At 49.7% G+C, this 15,227-nt stretch overlaps 1 protein-coding gene across 8 annotated transcripts in view; it reads left to right on the top strand.

The window, feature by feature from the left end:
- Positions 1 to 15,227, top strand: part of ST3GAL3 (ST3 beta-galactoside alpha-2,3-sialyltransferase 3) — a 192,982-nt gene that overhangs the window by 164,413 nt on the left and 13,342 nt on the right. For 5 of the 8 annotated variants that reach the window (XM_070510114.1, XM_070510115.1, XM_070510119.1 and 2 more), the window contains 3 exons: positions 1,659 to 1,722; positions 2,562 to 2,657; positions 2,867 to 3,104. In XM_070510114.1, the coding sequence (XP_070366215.1) occupies positions 1,659 to 1,722; positions 2,562 to 2,657; positions 2,867 to 3,104 (398 nt within the window). The remainder of the gene's footprint in view (positions 1 to 1,658; positions 1,723 to 2,561; positions 2,658 to 2,866; positions 3,105 to 15,227) is intronic. The other 3 variants (XM_070510117.1, XM_044770611.2, XM_070510120.1) reach the window with 1 other exon arrangement.

Genomic DNA, 15,227 nt, shown 5'->3' with positions numbered 1-15,227 from the left:
CTATATTTCAAAAAATTATGAAGTTGTTATTTTTAATTTTGGAAGCATCCTTTCTTTACATGAAATAGTTCAGGTATATAAAAAAGCATAAAGACTAATATAATGAGCACCCAGGTACTCTCTACCCAGCTTAAGAAATATAAGACAATAAGATACAATTACAGCTCTCTGTAGCCCCTCCCATGCCATGCCCCTCCTTCCCAGGACACCATTATCCTGGTTTTGGTGTTATCATTCCATGCCTCTTTATATATTTCTATGACTTATTTATGTATCCATTAAAAATCTGGTATTGTTTTTGCATGTTTTTGAAGTTTACAAATGGTGTTATATATGTGTGTGTGTATATTTTTCAATTTGATTTTTTTTGCTTATGCTTTTCAGATTTATCTGTATTGGTACACGTAACCCTAGATCATTGATTTTGTGACTGCTGTGTAGTATTCCATGTACCACATTTAATCTATTTTCCTTTGGTGGACATTTAGGTTGCCTCCAACAATTTGCTATTACAAACCATTCTGCAATGAACATTCTTGTACAAGTCTCCTTAAACAAATGTGTGAGTTTTTCAATGCTATCCATCTAGAAGTAGAGTTGCAAGATCTTAGTCTATGCACATCTATATCTTTACTTGATATTGTTAAGATGCTGTTCGCTGTGTTGTACCAATTTACTTACTTTATCTTTAGGTCTTTAGATAAAGACCTACATTATCTTTTTATCTTCCTAACTACTCTGCACAGTAAGAATTACCATCTTCATTTGAAAGATGAGGAAACCAAAGCTCAAAGAAAGTAAGTGATTTGTCTGAGGTCACAGAGCTCATAAGTGGCAGAACCAGGATTTAACTCCAAAGCCACTATCATTATACATTGTATTATAATGCTCTCGTTAAACCGGGGTTTGAAAGGAGAGCAATTATCGTTGCCAAAGCCGGAGAGAGGCCAAGAAGAATGAGGTCTGAACAGTGGTCACAGGATCTGACAGCACAAAGGTTCTGGGGCCCTTGCTGAGGACAGCCTGAGTGGAGTGCAGGTGGGCAGATGCCAGGCTGCAGAGCTTGAAGAGGAAAGAGGATAAGGAGGTAGAGACATCCTAGCAAGAACAGGATTAGAGATCGGCCGTGGCAGAGGGAGGAAGTGAGAGGAAAACCATATCAGAAAATGAGGCAGAGTGGTCTGAGTCAGGGAGCTGGCTGGGCCCACTCCAGCTCTTCATTGTTGGTGTCTCGTTTGCTTCCTGGTGGCTCTGCTCAGTGGGGACATGAAAGTGAGCACAAGGTGGTCTCTGTCTCTGAGCAAGTGCTCCCATTCTGGAGGAGATTGAGATGCCCCAGCTCCCAGGCAAGTCCTACCTGGAGATGCATGCCCTGCGGGCCTGACTACAGAGCCTCCAAAAGCCAGATGAGGCTCCCAAGGAAGGGCTGGGGGAGCCGTGGGGAGGAAACTGACAATGGCAGAGATGTGCATGCCTGCCTGTTCTCCTGCCTCCATCTCCTTTCTCAGGGAGAAAGGCCAATGACCCAGCCCAGCCTCGTGTCCAGAGCTCCCTCCCCCAGCCTCTGCCTCCACGCTAGCCCCAAGAGCATGTGCCTGTAAAAATTTCATGGGAACTTAAGTGACCCTCTAACAGAAATCTTCCTCCTCTGTCCACAGACAAGCTGATCAGAGCCATCTTGTCAGTCACCAAAGAGTACCACCTGACCCCTGCCTTGGACAGGTGAGCCATTGCAGCCCATCCTCCTGCCCCTCAGCTGCCTGGCATGTGCAGAGGTGTTGAGGCCCAGCGGCCTTTCCTGGACATGAGCAGACTCCACCACATGCACATGTGCACACACAGTACACACACTGGGGTGGATGAGCAGATAAGTGGGGCCATCCAGCTGGACTTGCACCTCGTGGGCAATAAGAACTTGGCAAGACATCTCAGGCCTCAGATGTCAGAGGCCTAAAAGGGTAAAAACTGAAGATACTGGGACTGGGATCCGCCCGCCACTGGGACTGAGGGGCTGGGTGGTGGGGGCAGCTGAAGGGGCCAGGGCTTAAATCCAGGAGGTAGTGATAGCTCTGAAGCCGACAGACCCTGGATGGGGGAAGCGCCAGGGGCAGGGGCAGGAGAAGCAAAATAAGTAGGGTTCCCTGGTGGCTCCTGGGAGCGTGGGGGCTTCTGAGTCAAATACAAGCTGAACCTTGAGTCCTGGAGCCTCCAGGCCCATTCCTCTCTTCTTGCTTTTCTGGCATAGCCCTCAAGCTCAGCCCTAGGAGAATCTTTCACCCAGAATGCCGTCTTACCTGAGCCTCCTTCCTCAGCACCCCAGAGCTAGTGCCTGAGCCCTTTCGACACCTACGCTTTCCTAGAGAGTGTCAGGGACTAGGCACGTCTGAGAGCCCCAAGGGGCCCAGCTACTCACAGATGGAACTGCTGCCAGAAGCCCACTAGTCCTCTTTCTCTGTCCCGGCCTGTGCCTGGCCAAGGGCATAGGGTCAAGGGCCAAAGAGATAGGGGAGAAGGAGACCTGGTGGACAGCTCTCCAGAGGTCTCTGCCTCTCTGTCCTCAGCCTCAGTTGCCGCCGCTGCATCATCGTGGGAAATGGAGGTGTCCTTGCCAACAAGTCTCTGGGGTCACGAATTGATGACTATGACATTGTGGTCAGGTGAGTTCCCCAAAGCAGTGCGTTGGGCACCTGTGTGTCCTGGCCCAAACCCGAGTCCCTGAGCCATTGAGAACTGTCTGTCTGGCCAGTTGGGCTAGAGGTCAGCAGAAGCCTCAAGAAGAACCCTGGGTTGGAGGGCTTTGGATTGGAAAGGTAGGTGGCACCAAGTGACCTGGGATATTCTGGGGTCATGGTGCCTCCCCAAACAGACCACATGCAATGAGCCCAAGGCAGGCTCTGACTGGGCCTGCTCTCTGTAGACTGAACTCAGCACCAGTGAAAGGCTTTGAGAAGGACGTGGGCAGCAAAACGACCCTGCGCATCACCTACCCTGAGGGCGCCATGCAGCAGCCCGAGCAGTACGAACGGGATTCTCTCTTTGTCCTCGCTGGCTTCAAGTGGCAGGACTTCAGGTGGTTGAAGTACATCGTCTACAAGGAGAGAATGGTGAGCTCACTGTGCACCAGCTCCTTCCCCTCTTGGCCTGGCCTTGCCCAGCTTCTGAGTCAGCCCCTTCCTTTGAACTCAGCAAAGAACAAGTAGGAACCTTTCCAAAGAAGCATTAATGACCCAAATCTGAAAGACACACAAACGCAACCAAGGGACAAAGAGGCAACCAAGGGACAGAGAGGCCAGCAGATGCCAAGGTCACTGGCCCAGACTTCTGGAGCTGATATGCCTGATATCTGCTGCCTGCCCCAAGATACCCAGGCTTCAGGTCCTTTCTCAGCCTTCTCTAGCCAGACCCCAAGTCCCTCCTCAGCGCCCCTGTAGGCCCTTATCTGGCCTTTGATCCCTGGTAAGGAAAGCTCTTATCTGGCTCACCCCAGCATTACTCCTAACCTTCACACTCCCTGCCCTGACCTTGTCCTTGCCTCCCCAAGGCCCTCGTACCCTCTGTGAGGTCTCTCTGCCTCTGGTCATGTGAGTCCATCCTCAGTCCCAGCCAGGGGAAGAAGGCCTTATTTGGGCCCTGGGGCCACTCTTCAGGGACAACTGACCCCTCAACTTGAGGGAGCCAGTTCTCAAATCATGAGTCCTGATCCCTCTCCACTTTGTACTTTTGCCACTGGCCTGCACTTGGGTCCCCAACCTGCCAGTGAGTCTGTTTCCACTCTGGGAATGATCAGATTCTGTACTCATTGTTCTAGTCAGGCAAAGGTCTGGGCCCATTTCTTTAGGCAACTTATGTGACTGAGTAGGGTCAGACAGCTCTGTAGCAGACCACCCACTGAGTCCCCTCCTGAGTCTCTATTTCTCAGCTCTGGGCCTACAGACACACCTGCCAACTTGTCCAGGACCATTCCCCCTCTCCCCTCAACTAGCTGTCACCAGCCACCCCTAGGGGAGGGACACTGCAGAGTTCAGGCCATTCATCTTCCAATACCCAAGCCTCCTACCAGAGGAGAATGATGACAGATGGCCCTCCGCCTACAGTAAGAGGCTAGTTCTTTCTGGAGGTTTAGAGGAGAGTTGGGGGGCAGGAACAGCTTAACCTTCCCATGGAGGTCTCAGTGCAATTTGGTTTAACTCCACAGCCTTTTCCCAAGCAAGGCCAAGTGCAGGCAATGTCAAGTAGATAGCGAGTGAGAAAGAAGACAGAAGTCAGGTCCAGAAATTCAGGTAGGTGGGACAGTGGGGAAGGGAGCCCACCTCAGAGCCAGGCTGAGTGAGGCAGCCAGGCTCCTCTGGGTCCAGCCCAGCTGCCCACAGGAGAGGAACGGGTTTGGACTCAGCCAGCCCCAGCTGCAAGCAGGCCACTGCCCTCGCAAACCAAGCAGAGAATTGGGGTGGAGGGAGCACCCCTCTGTTTTTAGAACCCTAGGGCCTGAGACACTAGTGTCCTCAGAGCTTTCCTCTTGAAAACAATGAGAGCTTTCTTCTTGAAGGCAATGAAATTGGGATCACAGGTAGACACTGTTAAGGGAGACGTGGAAAGAAATTGGGTCTGCCTTAGTGAACCCAGGGAGCCTGGGGGCGGCTTTCTTACCCTGGCCTTCTGCCCATTTGCCCATCCCTCCTGGCATATCCCTTCTTGTGCTGGTGGGCACATGTCAAAGGAGCTCCCAGAGGGCAGGGTCCTGATCCCATTTGCTTCTTTACCCTTCAGTGCTCAGTCACCACAAATGATCTGGAATTGGCTCAAACACCAGATCCAGCTTCCTACTGGGCAGACAGGGAGAGTTATTCCCTCCAAGAACACCAAGGTCAGTTAACTCAAGGCTCTTACAAGTCATCCAAGAGAGGAAGAAAAGAAAGAAGAAAAGGAAGGAAGCCAGCTGGAGTCATAAGACCCGCTGTGCTCGGGTCACTCGGAGAGCAGACAGCAGGGCCTCACTTTACCCTGGAAGAGCCAGAGGAGCTCACAGCCTGGCCTGGCCTGGCCTTGGTGGCAGGCTGATCAACGGTACTAGAGCAGTTGGGATGAGGAAGTGTGGGCTGTGCTCAGGCACACTCACCCATGCTGTGGTCTGTGGCTTGGCCTGGCCACGCCCAGGAATTTAGGACCAGCCTGATGTTGGTGAGAATTCCTTCACAGAGTTGGTGGGTGTGAGTGGGAAGGAGAAAGAGGAGACAGGAGGGAGTCCTCTAAAGTTCCATGATCCTTCCCTGGCTCGAAAGTCAAAGATAATTTGGGCCTTTAGAGTAAGCTGCCAGAGGAAAGCCAGTCATGCCCATGGCCTCACTAATCCAGCACCCAGCATGGGCCTGCCCACCTCTCCCAGCACCCAGTGTGGGCCTACCCACCTCTCCCAGCACCCAGCCTGGGCCTGCCCACCTCTCCCAGCACCCAGAGTAGGCCTGCCCACCTCTCCCAGCACCCAGAGTAGGCCTGCCCACCTCTCCCAGCACCCAGAGTAGGCCTGACCACCTCTCCCAGCACCCAGCGTGGGCCTGCCCACCTTTCCAAGCACCCAGCATGGGCCTGCCCATGTTTCCCAGCACCCAGAGGGGGCCTGCCCAGGCCCTTTTGGCTACCTAGGCAGCCTCTTTTTTAGTACCCTTCTCCTCAAACCCAGGACTAATGCCTTTGCAAGACCTCTCCCATGTTCTGCTTCACTTCTCTGGCCTCTGAGACCCAGGTAAATGTGGGAGAGGCTGCTTCTCCTGGCCCCCTGCTATCTGGTGCCCAGCCACAGGCTTGTGCTGCTCTTGCAGCACTGTTTCTAACCATGTAGCCTCTGGGCTGCTGGAGAGCTCTCTGCACCTGTCTGGAGCCTCACCTGTGGAATTTTGGCAGGAGCAGCTCTGTCTTCAGGAGCCAAGGCCTGTCTATGCAGGACTGGAACAGGTGTTAAGCCTCAGTCATGGCTGCCGCCTGCCGCTTGCTATGTGAGCAGAGTTGCTCATTGCATGTAACTCTCTGGTACCCAGGAGTCCTGATAGGATATAGAAAGGGGAAAGATGTGGGGAAGGAAGACGGAACAACCTGTTCTAGAGCTGGCCATGCTTTCTGCATCCATAGAGGAGCACAGATAACTCTAAACAAGTTACCAAAGGCCCTTATCTCCCAGATCTTAGGAGCCTTGATGAGGCCAGCAAACAGGTGGAGGAGTTCCTAGCAGGCCTGTGTGCTTGGGGCAGCTCAGAGGAGCACCAGTGGTCTATTGAGTGGGAAAGCTGAGGTCGGGAGGGAGGGTAGAATCAGGGACATGGGGGTGTAGGTCTGTGGTGGGAGGGGACAGCCTCCAGCTCTCATAAAATTCTTCTCAGAGGCGCATCTGGCTCCATCCCTGCACGCACTCACCCGTTGGCCAGGCGTCACTGAGGTATGCTCTGTGCTGGCACTGTGCTGCTCCCTGGGAATACAAAGGTCAATTAAACGCCGTTCCTGACCCAGAGTTGTTCAGTCTAGTGGGAGAGACAGTCCCCAAACTAGAGTTATAATGCAGTGTTGTGGGTGCTTTGGCCTGAGCATCTTCCTCCTGATGTTTGTTGAAGGCTGGAGATGCCCCATCTGTTGTCCTGAGGAAGGAGCCCTGGGGCCTGGAGAAGGGGGGACATGAAAGCTTCCCATGCAGTGACTCAGGCCCTGTTCCTCCTGCCCCCACCAGCTCCCCACCATGCCCCAGGAGGCCTGGTAACCCAGGGCCTCAGAGGCCCTGGGAACGGCCTTCCCAATCCACTCAGCTGGGCTGCTGCCTCCTCCTCTCCACTCATCCTCACTCCTGAAACTGGAAGTCTGGCCTTGCTGCTGAGTGGCCTCTGACTGGCAGTCAAATCATCAGCCCCGAGGCCTCGCCTGGGTTGGTGTGGGTGTGGTTCCAGCGCAGCAGGGGGAGGGGACAGGACAAGGGCCAAGGGTTGTCCCCTGGACAGCCTTGACACAGGCCTGACCTTCCACTGTAGTTCAGTCCTTGGGGAAGGAGGGAGGGATCTCAGAGGCCGGCCAGGGCCCCACACTCATGCATAGGAGGACTGGGCCCCTGAATATGGGAGAGACATAGTTTAAGAGGGGAAGGCACCTTAGGCCTTGGAGTCATATAGACTTGGGTTTAAATTTAGACTCTGTCACTTATTAGCCAGGTCACCTTAGGCAAATTACCTCTCAGTCCCTTAGATTTAGTCTCCTCTATAAAACAGGAGTAGTACTACCCATCTTTTAGGGTGCTTTTAAAAATTAAACCAGATGAAATATAGAAGCACCCTGCTTAATGTTTGACACTTAGTAAGGTGCTGCCTATGGCAATTATTAATGCTGTTTGTTATTTTATTATCGTTATTGGTGGTGTTGCTGTTAGAAAAGCCCAGTTGCACTAGGGAGTGAATTTTTCTTTGTCTAGGCTACAGGGCCTGACCTAGGAGGTGACCTAAAATCAGGGGTCAGAGGCCAGACCTAGAGGAGGGAGAGACCCAGGGCCTCCTGGGAAAGGCAGTGGGGGTGGGCTAACAGTCTGGGAAATCCACAGGATAGACAGGGCCACTAGGTGTCCGTATATGAGGCCTTATTGGGCCAGGCCCAAGATGGGGATTGAATGTCTGTCTGCACCTAAACCTATACTCTGTTCAGGCCTGAGAGGGACACAGAGCCTTAGGACAGGCTCTGCCCAGAGGAGCTCAGTGTGGATACCCCCTCACCTCAGAGGAAACCCAGTGCAGGGCACCTAAAAAGGGTGATGGGGCTGGCACACACCATGGCCTCCTACTGCTTGATGAGGCCTCTGTTGAGCCAGCATCCATGGTCCCTCCCACAATCTGCTTTCCAGACTTCTGAGACAAGCTCCCTGGATACCGTTTCCTTTGCAGCCATTTTCCTTTGCAGCCATCTCAGTGGACACAGCTCTCTCACACATGCCTCCTATCCCCTGAGGGCCAGGAAGACTCATGCTCATTCCTCATTACCACAGCCTAACCATTGCTCCTCCACCCTCAGATAAAAAATGCTCAGGAATCGGGGACCTCTGCTCCTCTTCATCGCTGTCATCTCTGACCTCTTGGTCACTCTGCCTCATAATCAGCTCCTACCTGTCATGGCCTATGAGAATGAAAAGAGCTGCCATTTACTGAGCTCTTCCAATGCCAGGCCCTGGACTACATGATTTACATGTACTGCCTCAGCCAGCCACCCCAGCAACCCCAGGAGGCCGGTACTATGAGGGGTAGTAAGTGGTAGAGCAGCATTTTGGACCAAAGGTGTCTCACTTTAACCATCACATTATATATAACACCTCTCATTTATTCATTGACTCATTCATTCAGCAAATCCAAATCAATCACCAAAATCACATGGAGCCCTGTGCTTCAAATATTGTCTCTCTCCCTTGACAGCTCCCTCTCCCCTTGACTTTCTCCACATCCATCCAGTCCAGTACCAGGGAATCGCCCATGGAGAGAGAAGCTACAGCTGAGATGGTAACACTTGGTGGTGTTACCTTACTAGCATCTTGATGCTGCTTATCACTCCTGTGTACTGTCCTTGGTCATTGTTCTCAGAACCTACCCTCACCATCATCTTCAATTCTGCTATACCTCCATCCCTAGTCTAAGCAGAAATCTCATATCCAACTCTGCAGGGAAGATAAAGGTCGTCATCAGTCAAGAACTCTCCATTTCCCAGCCTCCGAACTACAAGCTTACCTGCATCTGCATCCATCCCTGCTTCCCTCCTCCACCATCCTTTCTGTGCCTCCCGATCAGTTTTCTCCTGTGCTCTGGATGCCATCTCCCCCCACCTTTCAGGAACTGTCTCATTTATCTCTTTTCATACCTCTTTACTAGATCCTCCTCTCACATCTGTAAATTTGTTCAGATCTCTCTCACCTTAAAAATAAGAGCCCTCTCTTTAACTTGTGTTCACCCTCTCTCCTCTTCTTTTTCAAGTGTCTGGAAAGAGTCATCACCTGTTCATGATGCATCTTCATGTTTTCCCCTTCTATTTCTCAGCCTTCTCCAGTCTAGCTTCCAAACCTCTCTCTCTACTGGCAGTGACCTTCTGATTCTAAATCCAGTGGACTCAACCCCTGCCTCCGTTTAAAGGAACAATTTGTCAGCAAATATCCAGGGCGCATTTACTGTGTACAGGGCACAGTCCTGTACAATCCCTAAGTTCTAGGGATTCTTACAAGCTCATGGCCAAAATGCTGGGAAGCATGCGTGATTCCTCCATCTCCTTTGCTTCTGTATTCATTCAGTCTCCAAATCTGTGGTTCTCCCTTTTAAAAATGTCTTGCTTGTATTATTTCAGCAGCTTCCTATGTTTCTGCCTCAAGTTAGGTCTCGCCCCAATCCATTCTCCACATCTGTATCCAAAATGATCATCCTGAAAGTCCATCTGGTTGGTTCATTCTTCTGCTTAATGGTTGCCCATGGCCTACATGCAACGGTTCTCAAAGTGCCTTCTTGTACCAGTAGCATCAGTACCACCTGGAAACTTGTCAGAAATGCATTTTGGGGCCCCACCTTAGACCTTCTGAATGAGAAACCCTGGGGGTGAACCCAGCAGTCTGTTTTCATGAGCCCTCCAGGTAATTTGGATACAGGCTCACTGGCCTGCAGGATAGAATTCAAACTCCATAGCATAGTGCTCCATGATCTGGTTCCTTCCAATCCTCTCCTTGTCTTTGCCACTCTTTCTTGCACCCAACATGTACTTTCCACTCTGGCTATGCTGAAATATAGATTCTATTTCACACCTCCCTGTCTTACCTGCTCCCTTTCATGAGGCTGTATTAGATGCTCCTCTTCTGAGTCCCCACCACACACTTATCACTCTATTATACTTGAGGGTTTACTTATCTGTCAACTCTTATAAGCCCCTGGAGGCCAAGAACTGTCCTATTTATCTCTGTAAGTCCATGACCGCCAGCAGTCTTTGAAATACAGTTGGCATACATAAATGAATAAATGTGGAAGCTGAGGCCCAGAGTAACGCAGTAACTTGTGGAAGAGTTAGGATTCCAACCCAAATCTTGTGACTCAGTCTTGGCTCTTTCCTCTCAACCAGGCTGCCTCCCTCTTCTATTGCCCTGGGAGAGCATTCTTCAGATTCAGACCCTCACATCCTTTTGCTCTCCTCTTGCCTCTTCTGGGAATCTCTTTCCTCTTAGCCGTGTTTGATCTTTCTGCAGTTCCAAGATCATTCTCCTTGATAAAGAAATGAAAACCAAACAGCCTCGGGCACCCTGCCTCTTTCAGTTGTCTGTCAGCATTGCACAGCCGGCCCCAAGCCGACTCCTCTTTTCGTTCATTGCATTTTCCAAATATAGCTTTCAAAAGGTCTTTTGACCCTCTCCTCATAGCATACATCAAAATAAATTCCAAATGGACTAAAAGTAAAATGTAAAAATACAACCAAAGGAAATGTTGAAGAAAGTGGAATAGAAATCAAATCCCTGGAGGGAAAAAAACTTTACAGGGACAGAAGTACTAGAAGAAATCAGATCTGATAATATATGAAAATTTAAGCTAAATTAACAACAAAAAAAGACTGGATACCACAAAAGTTTGAAAAATATATTTAGGAAATATGACAGACAAATGCTAATCGTGAAAGTTGATGAGAAAACCAGTAGGACCCCAGCAGATAATGGGCAGGAGACTGAACAGATTACACAGAAAGAAATATAAATAGTAAACAACAGAAATATGTCACCTGCCCAGCAGTCAGAGAAATTCAGGTGAAGGCAACAGAATGCCGTTTATCACTTACCACATCTTTAAAGACTATGTTTGAATTATAAAACATGATTCTGGCACGAGGACAGTGACAGGTGCTCTCAAAGGCTACTGGTTGCAGCATAAATGGGGACAAGCTTTTTGGAAAGGAAATGGCCCTTGGCACCCAGAGCCATCACCCAAAGGAAGGAAAAATCTGCACACAAAGATTTTTATTATAGTGTTATTTATAATGGCCAAATACAAATATAACCTAAGGGGTTTATTATATAAATTATGGTTCAACTACTTGACAGAGTACACAGCAGCCGTCCAGCAACCCTGCAGAGGGTGTGGGCACTTGGACCAGCCATCACAGCTGCTCTCACCCTGGCTCCTTCTGTATGGGTAAGGTTGGTGAAACAGCATAGGACTTAGTATTGGGAGTGGAAACCAGTGAGGTTCATTTTCCTCTTGTGTACAATGGGGATAATAAAAGCCCTGCATGGCTCCCTATTATACTGCTATAAGGAGGGAGTGAGACAGTGCACATGACAACACTTGACTCATTGTGCTCATCTGAGGATGATGATCACCTTCTGAGAAGTGAGATTCAGGAAGGCAAGCGTTGCCTGCCTGCTGGGCAGAATGCCCAGGCACAGGGCACCGGAGTGGGTGTGTCAGGGAGAGCATCAGGGCCTGGGCACAGGGCAACAAATGCCACCCTGGTCATGAAAGCCTGGCCACCCCATTTCTTGGCCTCCAGGACACTTATGTAAGCCTTGGGCCTTAACCAAGCTGCTTACTCTAGCCTCTTCTTGTAGAAGTTGGCTAGATGAAGATGAAGTTTCGGGCACAGAAAATAGCATTGGCAATGCGTGTGGTATATTTAATGAATTAAAAATAATTCACTGTAACTGGTGTGTGGCATAGGTGCAGTATTGCCCTTAGACCTGGGTTGTCCTGAGTTCCATTCTGGCTTTCCTCCAGCCATACCCTTTGCCATGGAGTAGAGAGGAATATGCTGTATCAAGAGGGAAATACCCACTCCAGGCCCATCCTCCCTTACTAGACCGTTAACAGGTACTGGAGACCTAACAATTTCTTTCCCTGTAATGCCTAATCTACTTTCATCCTCCTGAGGGCAGAGTGCACCTCCCTGTGCGTACTCCTAGGCCAAAGGAGGGCTGTTTGCAGAGGCTGTGAGCAGAACTTGAAAGCTAGGGCATCCACACACATGTGTACAATACTTCTCATGGTGTGAAGTGGGACCAGGGTGGAAAGAGAAGGGAGGCAGGCTATGGCTAGCTCTTCCTACACCAGCACGGTCCAGCACAGATCTCCAGGAGTCAGAATTCTAAATTCAAACTGGGCCTTCCAGGTCTTTTTTCAAGGGAGGATAGAATATATTTCATTTAACAGCTTGATGCCTTGATTTATCTTTCAAATATTTAGAATCTAGAATTTAGACATATGGTACGTGGACATCCATTTGTAATTTTATCCCTGGCCCCATGAATGTTAGGGATGAGGCTGAATGGATGGAGGGGCAATGACTGGAGTTGAGGCTGGGTAGGCAGGGGACAGATGGTGAAGGGTCTTCTAAGACAAACTCACATCAAGGAGCTTGGTCTTTATCCTGAAGACTAATAATAGCAGAAGCTAATGAGGTGACCTTGTACCAAACATATTATGTGTGTGACTTTTAATTGTCATAGCACTATGAAGTAGGAACTTCCTATTTCCCATATTTTATAGAAGAGGATAATGAGACTTATAAAGGTTAAAGAACTTGCCTAGCAGGGCTGGCCCAGTGCCACAGTGGTTAAGTGCGCACGTTCCGCTTTGGCCCGGGGTTCACTGGTTCAGGTCCTGGGTGCAGACATGGCACTGCTTGGCACGCCATGCTGTGGTAGGCGTCCCACATATAAAGTAGAGGAAGATGGGCATGGATGTCAGCTCAGGGCCAGTCTTCCTCAGCAAAAAGAGGAGGATTGGCAGCAGTTAGCTCAGGGCTAATCTTCCTCAAAAAAAAAAAAGAACTTGCCTAGGGACACAGAGTTAGTAGTTAGGGTGTCAGGGTTCAAAAACAGACCTATGGAATTATTGGGGCAGCCTAGTCTGCAAGGAGGGGTGAGCTGATGAAGAGCCTGAAGGTGGGAAGGATACAGTTGTGTGATGGATCCGCACAGAAGCCACAGATTTGGTAGTCACTTGGTTCCTGGGGATCAGGGAGAGAGGAAGGTCAAGGGACATTGAGGATACGAATCTAGGTTGTTGAGGATGAGCGATGGTGGCTGGATCCCTCCAGAAATAGACTGGAGAAGAAAACAACCCTCTTGGGCCCTTGGCTTCTTTAGGAGGGGACTGGACCAGATGTTCTTAAAGGTCTCTTTTTGTGTGATTGTAATCAATGTTTTGAGGGATGTTGGTTGTGTAAGATATTATAGAATATATTTGCACAAAAAGTAAATGACTTATATATATATATAACAGGCACTCCTGTATTTATTTGTTGATTGGTTGATCCAGGTTAATCATGAGCTCTGGAACATCTACATCTATAAATAGCCTTCTTTTCAAGCTCTTCTTCATTTTGCTTCTGGATCTCTTAGTATGTCACCTTGCTCTTCCTCCCATTTTATGTACTATGCATGTGAACATTTTTTGGATATGTCGGCTCTTTCTCACATCATAATAATTATACCATGTATTGAGATATTTGTACACAGTCCTGTCTTTTCCACTGGATTATGAACTCCTTTTGAATAAGGAAGACAAAAACCAGACCTATGCTCTTAATTATCCTGACAAGCTGTCTCAGTGGGCAGTAGAAGGCCATTGAAGATTTTAGCCCTGAGAGTGTCAGATCAGATTTGTGCAGAGAAGTGAATGAATTGAAGGAAGGCAAGATGGAGGCAGGGAGACCTGGTGGCTATTAGAGTGACCCCAGTGAGAGCTGGTGACCTGTCCTAAGGCAGTGGAGCAGGGAGAGAAGGAGTGCAACATCTGCCCCACTCTTGATTGCACAAAGCCAGCCCATAGTCAGTCTCCCTATCCCCAGACTCCTCATCTTGGCACATAGACTGCTTCTCTCCCGACAGAGAGGGAGGAAGAGGCTGCCGGGGAAAAACCCTGCAAGGGTGCATGGCAACACTGCAGGAGCCTAGCAGGGAAGGCACCTTCTTCCCGGCGCTTTTCCCTATTGCTCCTGGCTGTTCTGACAAGAGCAGAACAAGGTGCAGCAGCAGGAGCCTGGCGGCTCCCACGGGTGAGCTAGGTCCAGACTTCACTGAAGCAGGGACATTCTTGGAAGAGGAGGGATTCAGCCAAGAATGCAGCCCACAGCTGGCCTTGAGGAGAGGTTTGACCATTCCAGGGACAGCATCACTGACTGGCTTTATAGGCCTCTATGTTGTGTCCTGTTGGTCAAGAAAATGCGATGTGAGAAGCCTTCTGGGATGGGGCTATGTTTGGTGGCAGGCTTGGGTGTGTCACCCAGCAGCAGGAAGACCTCCAGCGCCCACTGCCCTCCTACAGGGAACCAGAGGGAAAAGCTGGCTCCCCCATTTGAATGTATGTCTGTCTATGCACTGGCCTCTCTGTGGCATCTGACACACCCTCTGCTTCTCTCTCGTGGCTTCTGTGATGCTCACTCATCATCGATAAGAATGATTGGGCTTTTGCTGTGTGCCAAACATGGTGCCAGATGCTGTAAAATGCACAGCATCTCATTTAATCCTCACACTAACTGGGAAGTAGGTCTTGTCACTCCTGTTATGCATAGGGCTTAAAGAGATTGTGTGACGTGCCCCAGGTCACACAGATGTGGAATCAGGATGTGAGCTTAGGGTTTCCAGACTCCAAGGCCCATCATCTTCCACTGCATCACACTCCCCTTAGTTCTTCCCACCTCTCTTAGTGTTCCTTCTCAGTCTCCTCCACAGCCTCCTCTGTATCCACCTACCTTTTAAACGTTGGTGTTTATAGAATTCTGTTCTGGGTTCTCATCTCTTCTTACCCTATACCAGAGATTCTTTTTTGTTTTTTTTTTTTAAGATTTTATTTTTCCTTTTTCTCCCCAAAGCCCTCCTGGTACACAGTCGTATATTTTTTGGTTGTGGGCCCCTCTACTTGTGGCATGTGGGATGCCACCTCAGCATAGCCTGATGAGCAGTGCTGTGTCCGCGCCCAGGATCCGAACCGGCGAAACCCTGGGCCACCGAAGAAGAGCGCACAAACTTAACCACTCGGCCATGGGGCCGGCCCCTATACCAGAGATTCTTTTTTGGGTTTTTTTAAGATTTTATTTTTCCTTTTTCTCCCCAAAGCCCTCCTGGTACACAGTCATATATTTTTTGGTTGTGGGTCCCTCTACTTGTGGCATGTGGGATGCCATCTCAGCATGGCCTGATGAGTGGTGCCATGTCCATGTCCAGGATCCAAACCAGCGAAACCCTGTGCTGCCAAAGGAGA

The sequence above is a fragment of the Equus asinus genome, chromosome 5, assembly GCF_041296235.1.
Source record: "Equus asinus isolate D_3611 breed Donkey chromosome 5, EquAss-T2T_v2, whole genome shotgun sequence".
Lineage (NCBI taxonomy): Eukaryota > Metazoa > Chordata > Mammalia > Perissodactyla > Equidae > Equus > Equus asinus.
This window is presented reverse-complemented; position numbering and strand designations above follow the sequence as displayed.